General features: G+C 38.7%; 3 protein-coding genes across 6 annotated transcripts in view; 1 reads left to right on the top strand and 2 right to left on the bottom strand.

The window, feature by feature from the left end:
• Positions 1 to 17,034, top strand: part of LOC114876911 (matrix metalloproteinase-2) — a 118,408-nt gene extending 101,374 nt beyond the window's left edge. For all 4 annotated transcript variants that reach the window (XM_029188837.2, XM_029188839.2, XM_029188836.2 and 1 more), the window contains 5 exons: positions 580 to 738; positions 15,488 to 15,873; positions 15,944 to 16,242; positions 16,459 to 16,562; positions 16,632 to 17,034. In XM_029188837.2, the coding sequence (XP_029044670.2) occupies positions 580 to 738; positions 15,488 to 15,873; positions 15,944 to 16,242; positions 16,459 to 16,562; positions 16,632 to 16,873 (1,190 nt within the window). In that variant the 3' untranslated portion in view covers positions 16,874 to 17,034. The remainder of the gene's footprint in view (positions 1 to 579; positions 739 to 15,487; positions 15,874 to 15,943; positions 16,243 to 16,458; positions 16,563 to 16,631) is intronic.
• A 167-nt stretch (positions 17,035 to 17,201) lies between these two features.
• LOC114876916 (phosphopantothenoylcysteine decarboxylase) lies at positions 17,202 to 18,518 on the bottom strand. Its single transcript, XM_029188845.2, has 2 exons — positions 17,853 to 18,518; positions 17,202 to 17,775 (listed from the first exon to the last, which is right to left on the bottom strand). The coding sequence occupies exons 1-2, from the start codon at positions 18,279 to 18,281 to the stop codon at positions 17,605 to 17,607; spliced, it is 600 nt and encodes a 199-aa protein (XP_029044678.1). The 5' UTR covers positions 18,282 to 18,518; the 3' UTR covers positions 17,202 to 17,604.
• Positions 18,519 to 18,607: 89 nt separating this feature from the next.
• On the bottom strand, positions 18,608 to 19,374 carry LOC114876917 (cytochrome c oxidase assembly protein COX19). Its single transcript, XM_029188846.2, has one exon. The coding sequence runs from the start codon at positions 19,125 to 19,127 to the stop codon at positions 18,873 to 18,875; it is 255 nt and encodes an 84-aa protein (XP_029044679.1). The 5' UTR covers positions 19,128 to 19,374; the 3' UTR covers positions 18,608 to 18,872.
• Between the last annotated feature and the right edge of the window lie 1,381 nt (positions 19,375 to 20,755).

The following is a 20,755-nucleotide window of genomic DNA, read 5'->3' as shown; positions in this document are numbered from 1 at the left end:
TATAAAAAGTCTTGAAAATTAACCATTAACCCCTTAGCTTACAGTGACGCCTCAGAGGCGTCACAAGATTATCGGACCAAACCTAAATAAGACGCCTCAGAAGCGTCGCAAGGTTATCAGACCAAACACGAATAAGACGCCTCAGAGTCGTCGTAAGTCTACCGGGCGAAACATAAACAAGGCATTTCAAAAACTTGGTGTTTAATAATTAACTAACCGTAATTAAGTTTAAAACTTTTTGTTTAATAATTAACTAACCGTAATTATTTACCAAACATCTTGCAAAGTTAATTGTACCGCGCACGTGTATATACAAATCATAGGAAGTTTGCGATTTGTACAGTTTCGTTTATGTCCCTGCGCGCACCGACCTTGGTGTCACTTTCAGCCCGCACTGTTGGAAATTTGGTCGTAAGGGAAAGGGTTAAAAACTTTAGAAGTAGCATAATTCCAGTGAAAGAAGGTGACCTCGTACAAGAAAACCCGAGATCGCGGTAATAAAATTAGAAAAGAAAAAGAAAACGAATTGGCGTGAAAGAAACGAAATGGAATCTGTTGAAAGTTTTGTTTGACTTTCAGGGACCAGTCTTTTCGCGGTGGCCGCTCACGAATTTGGCCACTCTCTCGGCTTGGCACACAGCTCGGTTCCTGGAGCGCTCATGTACCCATGGTACCAGGGATTGAACTCTAATTACGAGCTACCGGAGGACGACAGACACGGGATTCAACAGATGTACGGTGAGTGAACCTGCATGTTCGATAATTGCGTCGGAGAAGTAATAATTACGACAGTCAGCATTTCCACGGGATAATTTCAAGAACAACTTTGTTCAGTTTTGTTGCTACAGCATTCTTGAAATTACGTTTCAACAACTTTTAGAAAATATTACAGCGATACAAAAATTTCTCATCAAAAGTTGTTTATTTATACCTAAGCTTTAGTAACTCCGACAAGCTTGTAGTTTCAATTACCCTGTTAAAAGGGAAGCATTATAAAGCAAGCACGTAATTTCTTTTTTTTTTTTACTGGGAACACGTGCACAAGGCACAAAACACGTACTCGTACGAAATTCGAAAACAGGAGAGCCCGTAGTTACACGAGATAATTGAGGTCTGAAAAATACATGTCCGCTGGCTGAAATTCCAGATAAATCGCGAAAACAATTTCACTGGATAATCGCGAGGAAAAGAATGTTGGAAGATGTCCCCGTAGCCAGTAACAACAGGATGAAATGAAACGTGAATAAAATATAAAGGACCAACTACCCTTCTTCTCTCCTTGCTTCCAACCAGAGATATATACGACCCGTACGGTCCAGTGATTTACCATGCTGGAAAGCTTTGCAAGCTCATGGAAGATCGCAAACGCATTCTAGCTGCCTGTGGAAACGGGCTTGCCAACCCCATTTTTACTCCTCCTCCACTTTCTGTTACTTTTTCACCCTCTTTGCTCTTTAAACGTATTTGTTCGTTTCTAGGGTACAACTTATCGTTTTGTTTCTTTAACCCCCTCGGTTTCATTCATCCCTCTGATCTCTCCTTTCTCTCGACGTCTTCACACAATGCTGTCATTAATCTTTTTTTCGTGCTGTGATTTCTTCTTCATCTTTTCTGAAAACTCCTACTCTTCTTCGTTTATTTATTTCCTGTCACGCGAACAATTTTAGATCGCTTCGAGTTCACTCGTTATCTGACAATGAGATGAATAGGATAGTTTTGTCGAATAACATGAAAATTGAACCGAAAAATTTGGGGCAGGGTTGAATAATGATCGGGTAATTATCGGGTAGGTTTGAATAATATTTGAATCGAGTCGAGTAATGAAAAAACCGATTCCGATCGAACCGGCCGGGAATACACAAAGAAATTTATTATCCTTACAAAATTATTTTGTGTTCCGCACCCCGAATTTATCAACATTTAGAAAATTGAAATCAAACACAATTAGCGTACAATATAAAGCTCCTGGATTTCGTATGAAAATACAAGGATACATAGCTGTCGCTTGTTTAGTCAATAGTCAAAGCCGGTGGCAGTGCTTTTCCGTAAATATCTCGTAATTGGAACATAAATTCGGTGCTGAGTAACGCGTGTTTATTTATTATTAAACCACCTAAGCGTGTTTGCGCTGAATTTCTCTGCCCGCTCTCTGGCAACATTAAACCAGAGACCTGCAAACAGTAATTTTATTCGAACGATGCACAGGAAAACACTGTTAGTTTTTCGTGAACAAACACGTTATATTCTCGCGGGGATGTCGAGTTCTCTTTTTGCGAAAAAGATTCCTCTCGCCCTGCAAACGATTGTTTCCGTCTCGACAGTCGCCGATATTGTTCCCCTCGCCGGCATTGTCTCGTATGAAAAACACCGAGTAAACAAATAAAGTTGCAAAACAATTAACAATGTTCTGTTCTCGTTCGTTTTTCACACAAACGCGCTCTGTTTAAAGAGTCCCACTCCTCGAAAGCGCGAAATTGTTTCTCCATTAAAAACATCGCGTCAATTTGGTGGTTTTTAATTAGAGATTCAAAACCTTCGGATATTTGATTCGAATCAGAATTAAAAAGGAACCGAAATTATTCGACGCGCTGAATAGAAATTAAATAGGGAATTTAACATTGGAACGTTTGAATTTAATTTCTTTTAATAAAATTAACGTAATGTTGATATAATTCTCGGTAATGAATATGCAGAGGGAAAGCGGATTACAGGATTAAATATTCGATTAAAACTAAAGACAAATTGAAGTGTACAGTAATTACGAGCCACCGAAAATTAACGCAGGAATTATTCAACAAGCTCACTTTCACTAAGGGTGCACTGTTACCTGGAAATTCAGGCACCTGAGGGTCGAGTTGGGTCGGATCGGATCGGGTAATTATGAGGTCAGGTCGGGTGGATTCGAGTAATGGCACGATCGGATCGGGTAATAATGAAGCCGGGTTGAATCGCATCAAGTAATGATGGTCGGGTCGGGTCGGGTCGGGTCGGATCGAATCGGGTAATGATGAATCCGGATTGAATTGCATCAAGTAACGATGAGATCGGGTCGAGTGGGTTCGGGTAACGATGAAATCGGATTGAATCGTATCAAGTAATAATGGAATCGAATCGGGACGGGTCGGATTGGGTCGGGTCACACAAGACCCGGATGGTTTATCTAACATAAAACGTAAATTTCTTCGAGTACTCTCACAGTTTCATTTCTACACTCGGTAGAATGTTTTTAAAATTCAAACGGAGAAAGGAACTTATGAAATGATCATTTTCCGAGTAATTAGCGGCAGGAAATAATTTCTCTTATTCGATTCGTATAAAGGCGAGTAGAAGTTCAAAGGAAGGAAAACGGTTTCGTTCCATGAAAACAAACCAATATCTTTTCTCGTTTCCTCTTCCTGGACAGAAGCACGGTAAACGTTATCGTTTCATTAAAGTCCGAATGGAACAAACCGTTTCCTGCAGAGACATTAATTTTCTAGACGTTTTCCTGATCCTGTTGCAATTACATTGCAATAAACACGAACAAATTTGCGCGCAATGCTTTTCATTGACCCGATCTAAACGGCGTACATATTATAATACAATTAAACGACTGATTTTATCTGACAAGATTTGACAGCAGAAAAGTGTAACAAAATGACGCAGAGTTATAAAAGATAAAGAAAGTCGTTAAGATTTATCAGTTATTGTAGAAAATTAGGACATTGAAACGGAGATCTGTAGAGTTATCTTGCTTTCCAGTGTTGTTCTGTTAGAGAGGAATCTCGTTTAGTGTATCGCGATGCAATGTTTAATAAACGTTCCTCCCAAGACACTCGCCTCTCTCTCTTAATTACCTCCAGCTTCCGGTTACCCTATCCGACCTTCTCCGTTTCCTCCCTTTTCTCCTTTTTCTTTCCTTCTGCTCCTTTTCCCGGCACACTGTACCATTTAATCGAAAGTTCCACTCGAGTTTTACCGCTGCAACGCTTCTGTTTCTTTTATCGCTTCGAGTTTCTTCTTTGTCCGCGTGCTTTCCTCTTCCTTTCACCGCGCGGAATCTCGACTTTTCCTGTTGCAATGGTAACACAGTAAATTAGCTCAAACGCAAAGATCCCGTTTGTAAACCGCACGAGATCTCCAACGAAACAACATTCGCTGAATCGGCTACTTGAAACAGAGAACTTTATAAAGGAAATTTGTACTCTATCGGGATCACTTCATTTGTATCTATCGCGTTTCTTTTTGCGATACCTGTGTGAAATTGTAAAAGAAAACTTCTTCCTACAAAAAAGTATTTGTTTTTTATAAGATTTTAAGAGTCGGATTACATAATCGAGGTCTGTACGGCGCTGGGTAATTGCACAAAGAATATTTTTAAAAAAGAAGCATAAGAAAATGTTGCTTCTTCGTTTCAAAATCTCTGAATTACGAAATTGCAATACTTGAGTCATTTTATATTAACATGGCTGTCGAAACCACTCAAAATTTTATGGGCGATTTTCATCCCCTTAAATTGAAAACGAAGAACAAACGAAAATTAAGTTTCAATCAGACAGAAATCGGCTGTGTTTCCGAATGGCCCCACCAAAATTGAGAACTCAGGTTCGGTATATAACCTAAATTGACTACAAGAAACCGATTAAAGTTAGTTTCAGAGCTGGATGTCTTACCGTTTTCGAGATATCGTGGTAAGGTTAGGTTAGGTTAGGTTAGGTTAGGTTAGGTTAGGTTAGGTTAGGTTAGGTTAGGTTAGGTTCTGTGTATGCGCAGTATCGAATAGCGCATATGTAGTCCCAATATTGTACAAAAATTTCTTACTACGATATCTCAAAAACAGGAAGACATCCAGTTCTGAAACCAATTTTAATCGGTTTCTGGTAGTCAATTTAGGTTATATACCGAACCTGAGTTCTCAAATTTGGTGTGGTCATTCGAAAATTTATCCAAGAAATCTTTTACATATTGACAAAGTTTTATAATTTTTCGAATTCCCAGGTTCGGGATTATTCCTTGGCAGTTAACCCGCAGAGACCCCTAAGAGTAACTAAGACCGTCACTCCTCTTCACTCTTAAATCTTAATTCTCGAAGTTAAATTGCAACAGAAGAATTTGGATTATTTAAACTCTAGGAACTTCCTCCGACGGAAGCGTCCCGAGGAGTGCAATAATTCAAGAAAGCGCATCTTCCTCTCCATCTCTTTACTTTCAAAATCTTGTTCCATGCACTCTGAACACGGTGACAGTAATTCGTGCTGCGTCAGTCTTCTCTCTATCCGTCTGCTAATTCCCCGGAAACAAAGAGGACTCGCTAATTCGCGCCCGGTCTCGGTTGTTATAAATCCTGACCGGGCGTGAAAAAGCAAAACACGGTTTGAACAGCAAGCTTGAAAACGACCCGTTTACAGAGGCTGAATTTCGTGAGGCGATGGCGAAAAGAAAATAAGAAAAAAGAAAAAAAAAGAACGATCTCTGGTAGGTGATAGCGTCATGAAAAGTTCCCATTCGCAGGAGTCCGACTATATAACCTTTGTTTCGGCGTTGTTAAATTTGAATGGCTCCCTGAAACATTGTCGTTGGTAGAAACAGTTTCTCGTCGAGCTGGTCGTTAAGGGAAACATTGTTACTCGACAAAATGTTGAATGTACCGCGGGAGTCAAAAGTCTGTTTGCATTTGGCAAATATGAAGTTTCTGCAGCACTTTGAACAACTGCGAATTAACATGGTCACAGGGTTGCGTCTAAACGCGCTTTGCACTCGGACCTCCTTAGAACCGTCTGTGGACAAAGTCGTTGTTCCTGACATTAGAAAGGGAATACTGGATAGAGACTAAAAGCCGAATAAAATGGTTGATAAAATAAATTCATTCTCTAATTTAAAAAATATGTTACCGCCATTGATTTTCTAATTAAATTATCGTCCTCAGACCCATGCCTTCGTGAACGGCGAAAGGGTAGAAATAGGGATAGTGCGATCTAAATCAGTAATAATGATTTATCACAGTGATCGCAAAATCACTATTGTTAGAAAATTTGAAATAAACAAACGGTTGAGGCAGGCCATGTGCGTTCTGTCAGCGCGTTTCTCCTCTTTAAGGGGAAGTCCTTTAACTTGGGGGTGTCATAAACAAAAAGGGCATACTGTCGAAGGCGTTCTCACGACGGAGGATTTTTGGGACGGCAGGGCATTCTTGTTCTGACCGTTGCTGCCTTGTACAGAGCATACGAAAATACAGAGCAGAGTCGAGTTTACTAAAAACGCCCACAGTGTTTTATTTGATTTCTCCACACCAACTCAGAATCCGCTCCGCTTAATCTGATCTTACACTATCATAGCTGTGATTTCATTTCATTCACGACTGTGATCGTGATTATTTTTATTTTGAGTAGAGGAGACCGGGGCGAGTTGATACAATATTTTCTGGATACTGCAGTAAAGATTCGATGAAAGCAAAACGCTCGAGACCGAACTTGCGCTTAATTCTTGCAGTTCTTACATTATTGTAATTTGATACATTTTGCAGTCTTCAAATAAACATTTTATAACTTCTTTTATATGTATTTTTCTGGACGTTTCACTTACGATAGAAACTATAAAGAGGAAAGTTGAGAAAAGATTTTAACATACCTTGTTTTACATAATTGATTCAAACAAAAATTGCAGAAATGAAAAACTGAAAAATGCATCAACTTGCTCCGGTCTTTTGTAATTGCTCATTGTGATCGTAATTCTTGATCTTAACATATTATCCATCAGCCATAAATAAAATAGATAGATACGCATTACCACCTTATAATTAACCATAACTAAAGATTAAAATGTGTAACTTTTCTTTTCAATTTCCTCTTAATTAAAGTACATCTAACTTTCATTATTTCAACTTATTGTTAGTTGAACATATGAATTTGCAATAATCGAAAGATTATTAATTGATTTTTCTTCAACGGCCGATACTGTCAAAAAGGGTATTAATAGACTTCTGGTAGATAAAGTGTTAATTGAATTCAATGTAGCTTATATAATGAAAATAGATGCCATCGGATTTTCGAACTCGATTTTCTCGAAAACTAAGCTTTAAATGAAAAACTTTTATTGCATATTTTGTTCTTATTTTCTCATAAGGAATCGCCTCGTACTCGCTGGTACATGTTATTCAGTCGCAGCCTGTATAAATTAAAAATTTATATCTCCTTTTTCTTTTCTGTAATCTTAAACCGTGTACATTGTAACACATGAAAAGAACACTTACGCTCTTCATCAATCAGAAGCGATCACGAAGGATCACGAATCACTATGAAAAATCACCGTGATTGAGAACGGACGTGATCGAATCAGGAGTGATTTATAAGTGGCAGTTCACGTCATTTCTAGTTAGAAACGCTCTAAAGTCCAGTTTACATTGGTGGAGTGTACATACGCGACTAACCTACTGTCCCATTTTTGCTAGCTTAGCACTTTACCGACCGCTTGTCCGATCTGTTTACTCTGTCAATGTAAACTGACCTTAAAAGTAAATCACAAGACAAAGGGTTAACTGCCTCAAAACGCGTTCGTTCGTCAATTAATTATGAAAGAAGACTGCTATGTGGACAGGATTTTAGAAAGGTAGCACTAGGGTGCACCTTAGGTTTTCAATCGCAAACTATCATCTTATTAACCCTTTGAGGGGCACATTTTTCGTTCGAACAAATTATTAAAATCAAGGTTATCTAAAGGTTTTTGCGACCGCTGATTACGATTCTGACGTCAGAGTTGATATTCCGAGAATGACGATTCCGAGATAAATGGTAGACCCTGTACACTGAGTTGCAATGAACTTGTCGCAGTGAAGTTGGCTACAAATTCACTAACCCATTCACGCCGCGTCGGTGAGCCAATGGCGAGATCGGTTCACCGACGCTGCGGCGTGAATGTGTTAGTGAAGTTGGCTACAAATCGGCTCACCAACGCTGCGTGAATGCGTTAGTGAATTTGTAGCCAACTTCACTGCGACAAGTTCAATGCAACTCATCGTACACTGAGGCCCATCGAAGTTGTCGCAGTGAAGTTGGCTACAAATTCATTAACGCATTCACGCCGCGTCGGTGAGTGAATGCGTGGCCAACTTCACTGCGACAACTTCGATGGGACTCAGTGTACTACATACTCTTAACACAAAGCTACGATTTCCAAGATGAGAATTTTAGAAAAGTTGACATTTTGGATCGTTAGTAAATGGAATGCTTACAATGGGACCCCTTTAGAAAGTGGGGCCCGGGGTTATAGTACGAACCTCTCCTTAATTCAACGCTGGTTGACAGTGTCGTTGAAAAATTTCCAGAAAAAATATTAGAGCTTGGTTGAAAGGAAACACTGTTGTTGTTGTTTCACGGCAGTAAAGATACGACACATTTTCGCGCCGTGAAAACAGGAATACGGTGATTCCGGTAAGCGGAGGAATGTTTTTCTTCTGTATAATTTGCATGAACGCGACGAGTAGGCGAGCCATGAAGAACTACACCGTCACGCCAGTTGCTGAGGAACGATGGAAATTGCGTCCGTACCGAAGGCAAAGAAGTATACAGGAGGAAATGAAAGTTCAGCTTAGCTTGTTCTCGCGTAAAGGAAGCTTTTAAGCTTTGACCTGGATGAATACACTGCCGATCAACGCTTCAAACTTTCTGATCTAACGCAAAGTAGGGCGTCAAACTTTGGATCGTTTGTCAAGTTTCTTCTCTCGGTGGAATCTTGGAAACCGCAGCTCTGTTTTCGTAATACGTATATTAATCCCTTCTGCTATAATTTGTTCGATATAATCGCGTCGGTCAGAGCTAACTATTCGTTGCTTGAATTTTTAAAGAAATAAAGAAAATTTAGATATCATGCTTATAACTCGAGAGATATCACGAATATAACTCGGTATTATACGGCAAAGGGTTAATCGAACAACTTGCGACCCTATAGGTTGAATTTTCAAGCGGTAAGTCCCTTGCCTCATTGTCCAATTTACTTTTAACGCGTTAAATACCGCTATGAAAACCGGCGTACATAATAATTATTCGGAATACAATCTATTCATTTACCGATTTAACACGTTCGTTATGAATGCCGCAAATCCGAATCAGTTGCTATAATCTTGCCGATATACATATAGGAGAGACGCGAATTCACACCACACTTGATTAATATTATTGATTTAATATTGCGCTCGAATGCAGATATTTTATTTAACAATAGAAAAGGATAGAGTCAACAGTAGGGTTGGATTAAGATTCTTGAGGCCTGGGGTTAGCAAACTTTCAAGTGCCCTCTTGGTTAATAAACAAGGTTCAAAAATCGAAATTTATTCTAAATTAAATTTAGAGCCATTTATTTATTTATTTCAATATGTACGGACATAGCCCCTTATAAACAACACAATACGTAAGTGTGTAAATAGTAAATAGTAGCGCAGTGTAGAAGCATAAATATACAAATATATGCAGTACAGATTTAATAGTGATCAAGACTGAATGAAGCGAGAGTAATTGCGTAAACAATGATTTGATAGTTCAGTAAAACCTGGATATATGCAAAAAAAGATAGGCGAACCGAGACGTTCGACGAGGAAGCCGTGTAATATGATACGAACCGTAATATCAGTGTAACTAATACTAATTCAACGATACAATTTTTTTATTTTTGACCTATCCTTAATGAAACTATTCCTAACGGATTTGTGAAATTTTTCTGATTAAAATGTTACCAAACACGATATAGTTTGAATTATATTTATTTATTTATTTATTCAGAATATACTGCTGAACTATTGACACAGCCGACCTAGTACTAGCCGTGCTGAAGTAAAAATGGCGGGAGTCCGGTCTGAATATATCAACATCTAACCCTACTCTATCTGCCTCACGGACTCCCAGACTCCCAGCCAATCAACGTCGTCAGACTCCCGGCTACTCTCCGGACTTCACATAACCTCTTTGGTTTCGTTCCAATAATTTCGCTTGTTTCAAGGTTTTTATTAACTTATATACACGTTTATCAATTCTTAAATGTTTCAATTTGATCCAAAGATGGTTTCATTTTGCTTCATACCTAAATTTTCTTGAAACCACTGTAAATATTTCAAATATCATGCTTCACAACACCAAACTACTTCGAGAGTACACAAAATTTATATCACATTTATAACAATGTTATACTACCACATCACTTCTACTTGCCATAGTTGCAATGTTTATGTATTGTTTATACATAATTAATACAAAATAGCATATATTACTACAGCTTTTAATTAAAAAAGACGTTAATTACAATTCCGAGCAGAGGACTCTGTTTTTGAAAATAGTACTCCCGATTGTCACGTGAGCGGTGTTGCCACGTTGTTCAGCATGGCTAGTACTAAAGTCGGCTGTGCTATTGACTGCAAAAGCCCGTGATTTCCATGAAACCAAGCTAACAATAATAATAGAATAATAATAGAATAAACAACATAGAATCGACACCTCGGCTGAATATAAATGATGTGAATCAACACCTCGACTGTATATATATGCAATGTTTGGGTCCCAATTTCTCTTGCATATATCCTGGTTTTACTGTATTCTGAAATAGATATTTACAGTGCATGTAAGTACGCAGATATACATGATGTATTTGTGTATACATCAGGATGTGCTATAAATGGAGGTATTAGCATGATGCAGAATTAGCGATGAAAAAGTCACGTAACTTATACCTATTTGGTTATGTCGATAGAGTATAGATTCAAGGAATATGTCACTAATTGAACTAAATCGATTTACGGTGGTACATGCTCTACTGACAGTATTAAAGTGCCCATATTTGGAAGAGGATAGGGTTTGGTGAAATAAAATTGAGGATTTGGTGGCTCGAAGTGGAATATGAAATGATACTTTCATACGTGATTCCCTTCCCGAGCAACAATTATTTCGCATCGTTTACGCTTTCTTAATTCTTCCATTTTTTTTAAAGAAGCTTCTCCTCGGGGATCATAATAACGCATCCCTTTGGTCCTCGATTCGGAGGTAAAACATCGACCAAATGACCGACTCTCTAGGTTCCTTGCGATTCTTTCTGGCCGTTTGGAAACAAACGACTTCCGCCGGAACTACTGCTTTCTCGACGGGGATAATGGTGGAAGATGGTGGAATTTATAGGCCATCGGGAAAGTAGAGCTACTGTAGAGTATTCGCGCACATGCTGGGAGAAATATAAAAATTTTTGCCGTTCGATCGGGACACACGATTCTGATTTTCCTAAGTAATTTCACTTTGCAAATCTACCGGCACGAGTTCCTTAAATCTGGACCGAAGGAAATCGCAAAATTATAAAGATAACAGCCAGAATAATTATCTTTTATCTCGACGAAACTCTAACCCACATTTCTACAAAAGCGCTTTTAATAAATTCTATAACCTTAAATCCTTGGTTTGAAAGGGTCCTCCGGAATTCAATTTACGTCCCAGAATCTTTTAGAATTAAAAGTAAGTGGCATTTATGCATTGATATCCGAAATTTAATCGAAGAATCCGAGTCTTTCGGCCTCGATCTGCCGACGCGGCGACGATAAAAACTCATTAGCATCGGGGAGGGTGTCGTTTAATCGTGAGTCATTTTGTCCTCGAGTTAGGGGTGAGTCCCGATGGCGAGTCAAAGGTCAAAAGGCAGAATGATTGAAGAGCCACTCGATAGTATGTACACCGTCGAACATTAGACGCATCTGTGTAGAACGTGTCTAATAAAATAATGATTTATTCGAGTAATTAGGTGTTTGGTTTAGTTGCATATCCAATGGGAAATGTAATTAATCAAACGAATATAGTAAGGTGCATGATATGTAAAAATATTTTCATATTTACTAGGATATATGCTTCTGAAGTTTGGCTGCAGTTTCTATTTATTCCTTTGCGTATGATCGATGAATATATGGGTCCATACATAATTGTCATAATAATTTATAATCCCGTACATATTGCGTTACATCAGGGATAGTCAACCTTTTTATACCTACCGCCCACTTTTGTACTGTGCACCGATGAACAAAAGTCTCGCGGGACGACATAGGGGCAAGAGGGGATACTATGCACACATCGACTGACTCCCTAATTTTACACGAGCCTGATTAGTAGGTGTGATCACTTCGACCAATCATACGTCACGACCGAAAAGTACGTCTGAGCTGTGGTGAGGGGCAACCAATCAGGTTGCAGCCTTTTCATGGGACTTCTGTTCATCGGTGCACAGTATCTCTGTTAGTAGTAGGGGAGAGTTGCCGAATTTGGACCCATCACCTTATATTACCTCCTATAACAAATAATATCGCAGTATAGGCAGCATATCTAACGTTGATGTATACTACGCTGATGCAACCATTCATCAATGTTAGATATGCTGACTATACTGCGATATTATTTGTTATAGGAGGTAATATAAGGTGATGGGTCCAATCTAGGCGATGGTCCAAATTCGGCAACTCTCCCCTACAATTTTTTAACCGCCCACTGGCTCCACAGTAATGGTGATTTATAAAGTAGGGAAGTAACTTTACTTGTAGTAAAGAAAGTGAAGAAGTAGTAATGGAAGTAAAATTTCCATTTCAATGTTTTTAAAAAGTCAATTAAATTAAAAAAAGGGAAAGTGCCTCAGTATCGGACAAAACCCCTACCACTGCGTTACATTCTTCATACAAAACACAGCTATAAGTGTAGACAGTAAAGATTTATAATATGTGCTTTGAAGGATGGAATTGTTACTTCTTTTACTTTAAATTAATAATGCTCTGTGCAAACTTAAAAATGTTCTGTACCCAAAGAGTTATGAATCAACAGGAGTGACAGTAGCACCTCTGGCAGAATAGAAATGAAACAGAAGAAGTAATTCACGTTTTTTTAGACACAATTCTAAGAGAAACTTAACATAATTATAATATTCATATTCAGGAGAGGTATATCAAACGACGTACAGAGCGTCTTTTGGGAAAAATGTAAAAAAGTTTCTTCTTTAACCCCTTCCCTTTCAGTTCTAAAATAAATAAGGAAAAATGAAATATCACGCATATATAATTATAATTAGAATTAAACTGAAAATCCAACCATACTAAAAGTACCAACCAAATTTAACACATTTTAACTATAAATTACATCACGAGTGTGACACGATGTTGTATAGCAATGGGTTAGAAACATATTTTGTATAAGGTTAAAAGACAAATTACAAAATCGAGCTCTGTACGCCGCTGTATAATTATAGAAAGAATATTTTTAAAAAAAAGAATCATACAAAAATATCGCTTCTTCGCCTAAAAATCTTTGAACCACGAGAATCTTTTACGTCAACATGGCTGACATAAGCGCTACCTCGTCCGCCTACGCAGAAGTTTCTCAGTTTTCCCGCATGATGCCCCCAGCATCGATTCGGACTTGGGCCATAACTCCTGTTAACCCTTAAAACAATTTGAAAACAATATGGAACGATGAAATTTGTTTGTAAATTGAGCTCCAATTACGCGAGCTAGACCTCAATGGCAATAAACGTGATGCATAATACATTGAGACGTGCAAAGTATACATCAGGCGCAAGCTCGAGGCTATCCGTGTTATTGCATTATTCAGGAACGGCGGGTTGCGGCGTCGTGTGTCCCCGAATCGAATGATAATTAATATTCGCGAGGGAGCTACCAATTAGCGGAATCCTTGCACGTTTGCACAGCAAAGAGTGAGAAGCGATAGGGAATGGGGATAAAGACAGAAGGAAGAGGGATGCTGGTCGCTTCGATACTGCCGAATCTAATCTCTAACCCCTTTAACCACCGATGTAATTACAATGACGATTCCCGATAATAGCCTGCGTCGCGTCGTCATCCTCGAATTTCGAGAAGCTCTTTTCCTCGGGCCAACGCCGGAGATGCTCGTTTAAGCAGCCTCGTTCCTGTTAATTACCGCAATCATGCCAACCAGATTATCGCCTCTAGCCCGGGGCGTTTCTCAAACCTTGCAAGACTATCTTACCTCTTGCACGGAATATCCGTCTTCTTATTATTTTGTCAAGGCTTCATCCCTGTCAAGAAAAGAACACAGTCGCTCCCCTAAGGATAATCCGAAAATATGAAATTACCTGGCTTTTGCATGAATAAAAGGTTAAAGTAAAAATATGAAAGTAGTATAGCTCGTCTCGTTATCATTTTGTATAGGGTGAATTTTGGGTGTCGTTGGAGAAGAGGGTGGTTTCTTGCGTAAAAATGAACTGAAGAAATAAGAAGTGATCTGAATTTTTGCATAAATAAGAAATTATGGTAAAAACACTAAAGTGGAATGTTCCTTTTCTTATTACTTATTTCATAAAAGGTGAGAGTGAATTCAGGGCGCTGTCAGGGAAAGGGTGAATGAACTGAATATATGAAATTACATAAGATCAGCACCGGATCAAGATGGGTCTAAGAAGGGCCATAGTCCCAGCCCCTCTTTCCAGGGGATTCCTTCTGAACCTTCCATTTACTATGTCAAAAATTCCAAGATTTGAAAGCCTCTACAATTTTGCAAATTGTATACCCAATTGTTATTGTAAAAATAAATCCTTGGAAATTTAATATTTTCAACCAAATTTATCAATCAAAGAGGGTTTTTCGAGGGTTGGATAGCTGAGGTCCCAGAAATCTTAATTCGGTCCCAGATACTATTCGTCTTCTTATTATTTTGTGAAGGACACGGTTGAGTTTAATACACTATGAATTCAAATTGAAAAAGAGAAGAAATACTTTTTAAAAATTCGTCAATATTGTAATCCTATTCAAGAGAACATCCGCCGAGCTAATACGATTTGATTCCGTACAAATTGCGACCGATTATTATCGAAGATTGAAATAGGTATTTGCTTTTTAAAATGAGATGCCATGAATGGCAGGACGATAAATTGATTTGATCACAAAGTCTGGAATAAACTCAGCCCCTTTCGTTCTGTCGCATTGGAAACGAATTCAGGGGCTGAATCATCTTCCGGATATAATGGACCTTCAGATTTCTAAATAAGTTTCCGATAAGACTCCGACTTGCCGTGCCTTTCATTTCAATTATATTGAATTGAACAAGTCTGTCCCATCGATTTTCCACTGTTTATCAATAACATTGTATAAAATTCATCAAATTGCTCAGCTATTTATTTATAACACTCTATGCGCTACATCAATACCGTAATTTTATTTTAATTGCAATTTGACGATTGTACTTTGAAAATTAATCACTTTGCCACATTAGTAGCACTGAAAGAAAAAGAAAACTAGGAAAATCATAAGTCTCAACAAAGTGTTAATAATAAACACATAATTAGGGTAGGAATATCAACAGAGCGAAGACATTTACTTAACCTCTTTTTTTTTACGTGGTGGAAATCTTCAAAAGACACTCCCCGCCCCTCGCCCGCCTAACCTAACCTAACCCAACGGGTGCTCCCCCGCGTCATATTTATTTAACCTAACCTAATGTTGCCTCACCTAACCTAACCCTTAATCGCGTTCCAGGTGCACCGGAGGAGAAGCTTTGGGCAAATCTACCAGCACTTCCGGAACGACCTACAACTCCTCGAACAACAACGACAAGCGTTGGTACAACCTACAGACCATGGAGAACACGACCCACCAGACCGAATCACTATCCAAACGAGGAACAACCTCGACGCCCTAATCATTACCCACAAAAGCCAGATTACAGGACGGAGAGACCAGAGGAACGACCTTCGAGGCCTCACAAGCCCCACAGACACCATACGACCACCACAACAACAACCACCATGAGGCCGAGGCATCGATGGACACAGCCACCTAGAAACGACGTGCCCGATAAATGCGACACCTCTTACGATGCCATCAGCATTATTCGCACAGAGATATTTGTGTTTAAAGGCCGGGTATATATCTAATCACGCTTTGCCGCGTTAATAGCTTAAAATGTCCTCTAATATTTGTTTCTTGTTTTAGTATCTGTGGAGGATCGGTGAGCATGGACTATACGAGGGATATCCGGCGGAGATCACGCGGCTGTTCAATTTATCTGAAAACATCGACCACGTGGACGCGGTTTACGAAAGGCCGGACAAAAAGATAGTCTTCTTTATCGGCAAGAAATACTACGTTTTCAATGCCACTAATTTGGAACTGGGTTATCCAAAACCGTTAACCACGCTAGGATTGCCGGAGTCATTGGAGAAGGTGGATGGGGCGATGATCTGGGGACACAATGGGAAAACTTATTTCTTCAGTGGTTCCATGTACTGGAGGTAAAAAACTATTGATTGATACAGCGTCAAATTAAATTAAAAAAAATATTAAATTAATTTTAATTCAAGATCAGATGCTATTTAATTAAAATAAATTTCAGTTTTTGAACAAAGTTTATCAATCAAGGGAGCCCTCGAATAGTCCTGGAGCCCCAAAAATCTTTATTTAGGTACCTCTGTGTCAAATTTATTGCTATAAAGTATTTATTTATGTAGGTTTGACGAATCTGTGAACTACGTGGAACTGGATTATCCAAGAGACATAAGCATGTTCGCTGGTGTTGGAAACGATATCGACGCTGTTTTTCAATGGACAGATGGTATTTGCTCGTAATTGAACCATTGTAAATGCATCGAACATGTTTTAAATAAACATTGTATTTCTTCAGGTAAAACGTACTTCTTCAAAGGGAAAGGTTTCTGGAAATTCGACGATAGGAGGATGAAAGTTGCCCACGAAAGGCAGAAATTATCGGCGCCCGTTTGGATGGGCTGTCCTCGGGAATTGGAGACCAACGACGTTGAAACTTATCCAAGGAAATCGAAGATAATGATCGCGAACAAAGCGTCGGCGCCGCAAACCTTCTTCCTCGGACTATTTTTTATAGCATATTTGAACAAATATTTGTAAACTGTGATATTTATGTAAAAGCCGCGTGTAAACGTGACCAACTTACGTACGCGGTCCCGGTCTAAATTTTAACGCACTTCCCTTATACCGATTATACAAAATTAAAGTAATTTTAATAAAGTAATTTTTAAATAATTTTAATAAAAATTTTTAATAAACGACTTATCCCAATTGTAGAATTTTATTCCCTCTCTTCTCTCTGTGCTTATTTTCTCTTTTACCAGTAAACGTACGTACAAACTGTGAATGATTAAAACCTCGTTTGTTTCACTTATTGCTAGTAAAGTTGAATAATTTCTATAGAAAAAACAGGATATGGAAGCTTTAATTATCGTGTAACTCATATATTTAACAAAAACATATACAGTGTTCATTTGTTGGGTCAACTTTAAACGATATGTCAACAGAATTTCTTTACAGTTTTTACATTCTGCTTTGGCGAGTGAATAAATAGACTCTCTGTTTTGCTCGCTTTCTCTTGCCGCAGACGTTCAAGAACCATTTTGTTTGAGCAACAAAATAACGCGACTATGGTGAATTCGGCAAAGCGTAATCGGACAAGCTGAAACTTGTTATTGGACATGAATTTTATTATGAGCATAAATTAGTTGAATTCCACCATAGTACGCGATTTCCTTTCGCTTTTAGTTTGATTTTCCTTCACCAAGATAGTTTCACATTCTATGTGTATGATAAAGTTTCGTTGAACGTTTAGTTCTTTCCTCCTCATGCTAAAGGCGCATATTCGGCGGCGAGTATGGGTCCCAAGGGTTAAGCGATCTCAGTGTAGTTTGGACAATGGTGTCTACTTCTGCCATTCCTCCAATTCCGGTGTCACCGCACATAAGAGTTTTAGAAATGCAAGTGACTTCCTTGTATCCCCAAGATTTAAGTAGAGCTACCTGTACAGTACAAGAATAATCAAAATTAATTAACTCGTGGAATAAAATAAAATAAGAAAGAGATATAACTGTTTTACCTGTGGTGCAGTTACAGGATGTTCCCACATTTTTGTATTCATAGCAGGGCAAAAAATCAAAGGCTTGGAATGATCCCAGGCACGAGCAACACAGGTTAATATATTATCGCATATACCGCTTGCTATTTTCCCAAGCGTATTGGCATCTAATGGAGCGATCAAAAACAAATCTGCCCACTTGACTAAGTCTATGTGCAATACAGGATCTCCTCTGTCTTGCCAAGCAGCCCATTCTACCGTGTCTGACAAGACTTGAATTCCTGAAGGCAGTTCTGCTTCTTTCATAAAATGCTTAGCTTTTTCAGTAACCACTATTCTTACTTCCAAATTGTTTTGCCACAATTTCTGTACTAATTGCGGCAATTTAATGGTGGCTACACTACCGGTACATCCAATTAAAACTCTCTTTCTAGAAATGCAATGCGACATTTTGAACTATTTAGGTTTTTAACTTGGAACTCTTTTCTAACGATTTATTTTTATTATTTTCTGCTTATATTATAGAAACCTTTACTATTGATTTTCTTAACAGATGATATGGAATAGGTTTGGACTTTTCAACAATGACAACAAATTTACTATTATTCTTTTAGGCCATCTAGTGCAAGTTGCAAGATGCCTTGATTACTTAGATCCACAGGAAACTACACTTAATAGAGATCTAAGTTAAATGGAATATCTTCTCTTTAAATCTCTATAACAGATGTGCTATTGTTTCTACCAAGTTGCTTCAAATGCTTAATAACTTTTTTTCCAAATCTGTCCACTGCACTGGAATCACTTTAATTTGTGTTTAATGAAACTCACTATTTCATACTGTCTAATCACCATTCGCCAATCGTATTAAATAAAAGTATGTATACATATAATTTCTAAACACATATATACGTATATATTATCTAAAAATTTATCCGTAAAATCTGTTAATCTCTTTTTCAAGGTAAAACAAATACAATAATCAGCAGGAAAGTTCGTAAATCTACTATGTCGCGCAAATCGATTAGTAATAAATCGCTGTTGTTATGTCTCCTTGACCTCATCAGAGTAACCAAGAGCGGACCAATCTTCTCGCACCATTAGCTCGTTATCCATTCGGCAAGCAAGGTATTCTTTTGCTACGCTTCTGCACATTGTATTCTCATTCTTATTTTGAAACAAACAGCGCATATACTTGATCATAAGCTCCTTGCAGGATCCCTCATGATCGAGCGGAAAACTTCCTTTCTCGGGAGGAATCGGTGTAAATATTTTTTGGTTAAATGTGTACGAGGACATCACTACCGATAGCAACGTTCATGCAGAAAATTTAGTACATGAAAATAGACGATTAATTTTACAATAAACTGTTATACGGACCTCTTATCCAACACACAACAAAATCCTACCGCCATTGTAGTAAAATAGTAACAGTGACTACAGATACAAAAAGACTGGACATGCTTTGTGAAGAAGTCATGGTTCTGGGGGTCTCAGACACCCCCAAACGAAATTACTGCACCTACGCCTGCAGAGAAGGTGTCCCCACCACTGGGTATGATACACCGAGCGAGCAGGCATTATGCCCAATTCACATGAGACACTTGTAAGGAGATACCACAAGCGAGTAGGTTCGTTAATCGGGTAAACTGTATTTTACCGGACCCAAAATTTTAGACCCTTCTTTTTTATCTATAGTTTTTGATGTGTAGAATTCAAAAATGCAAGTCTTAACTTTAGGAATTCAATGATTAACAAGTTATGAGCGTGTAAAGTTTGATACTTTTAGTGCATTTGCTATGTTAGTGTGACGTCATATTGGCTTCTTGTCAAATGAACGGTGTCGCTAGCTGCGGGCAGACGCATGGCGTCACACTACATAGCAAATGCACTAAAAGTATCAAACTTTACACGCTCATAACTTGTTAATCATTGGATTCCTAAAGTTAAGACTTGCATTTTTGGATTCTACACATCAAAAACTATAGATTAATCCAAAATTTTGGGTCCGGTAAAGTACGATCAACTAGTAAAATCAATATAGTCCACTATATTCCTGCATCCTTTACATCTCTGCATTCCATACATTCCTGCATTCTTTACACTTCTACATTCCTCACATACCTGCAATCCTCATATCCCTGCATCTCTTGTATCTTTGCAACCCTTATAATAAATATATTATAAAAACTGGTTCGAGGAAAGGTGAGTAAAGGGAAGTAAAGTCTGATGAGACCTCAACATTGTTGCAAAACACGTGATCCCGGCCTCGCGTATTGTAACATCGTTGTGCTCGAAAGATCAAGTGCCTCACAAGATGCGAAAATTCTGAGGCAAGCGCTCGCCGAATGTCAACAATGTTGCAAAGCGCGACGCCGGGTTGCGGGCCGGGACAATGTTGCAGTTGATAAAGCTCCCTGTTTCGGGCCGCAATATTGTTGCAAAGGGCGCATTCCCGGCCTCGCGTTTTGCAGCATTATTGCGCTCAAAAGATCAAGTGCCTTACAAGATGAGAAAAATTCTGTGAGGCAAGTGCTCGCCGGCTACCAACAATGTTGCAAAGCTTGAGACCGCGATTGCACGCTATCCGACGTAAGCAAAACGACAAGGATGGCATTCGACGAGCCTGAAGTCGGAGTGAAATGGGGCTAAACAAGGACAGAAGTTACAGTGCGAGAGAGAGGCTCTTATGCAGCTTCCGGTTCGGTATGGAATCACAATATGCGTTCGCAGTTTCGTGCACCATTCTATAGGGCGGAGGGAGCCACCTTCGCCGTTCGAGGCTCGACGCGATTAATTATTTCGCCAACCAAATTTTTAATCGTGCTGATTATATATTTTACTCGTTGAGGAATGAACTGTCTCACTTCTCCGACTAAGCATTTACTTGAAAAAATGTCTTTTCTTCTGAAATACAAAGGTATTTC

This window comes from Osmia bicornis, chromosome 1 (assembly GCF_907164935.1).
Source record: "Osmia bicornis bicornis chromosome 1, iOsmBic2.1, whole genome shotgun sequence".
Lineage (NCBI taxonomy): Eukaryota > Metazoa > Arthropoda > Insecta > Hymenoptera > Megachilidae > Osmia > Osmia bicornis.
Note: the sequence above shows the minus strand (reverse complement) of the source record. Positions and strands in the feature narration are given on the sequence as shown.

Bases quoted from the DNA above. Each gene is read 5' to 3' on its own strand.
- LOC114876916 (XM_029188845.2), bottom strand. From the start codon at position 18,281: ATGTCGCATTGCATTTCTAGAAAGAGAGTTTTAATTGGATGTACCGGT. The intron at 17,776-17,852 runs GTAAAACAGTTA...TGTACTGTACAG, and splicing joins ATCCTGTAACTGCACCACAG to GTAGCTCTACTTAAATCTTG.
- LOC114876917 (XM_029188846.2), bottom strand. From the start codon at position 19,127: ATGTCCTCGTACACATTTAACCAAAAAATATTTACACCGATTCCTCCC.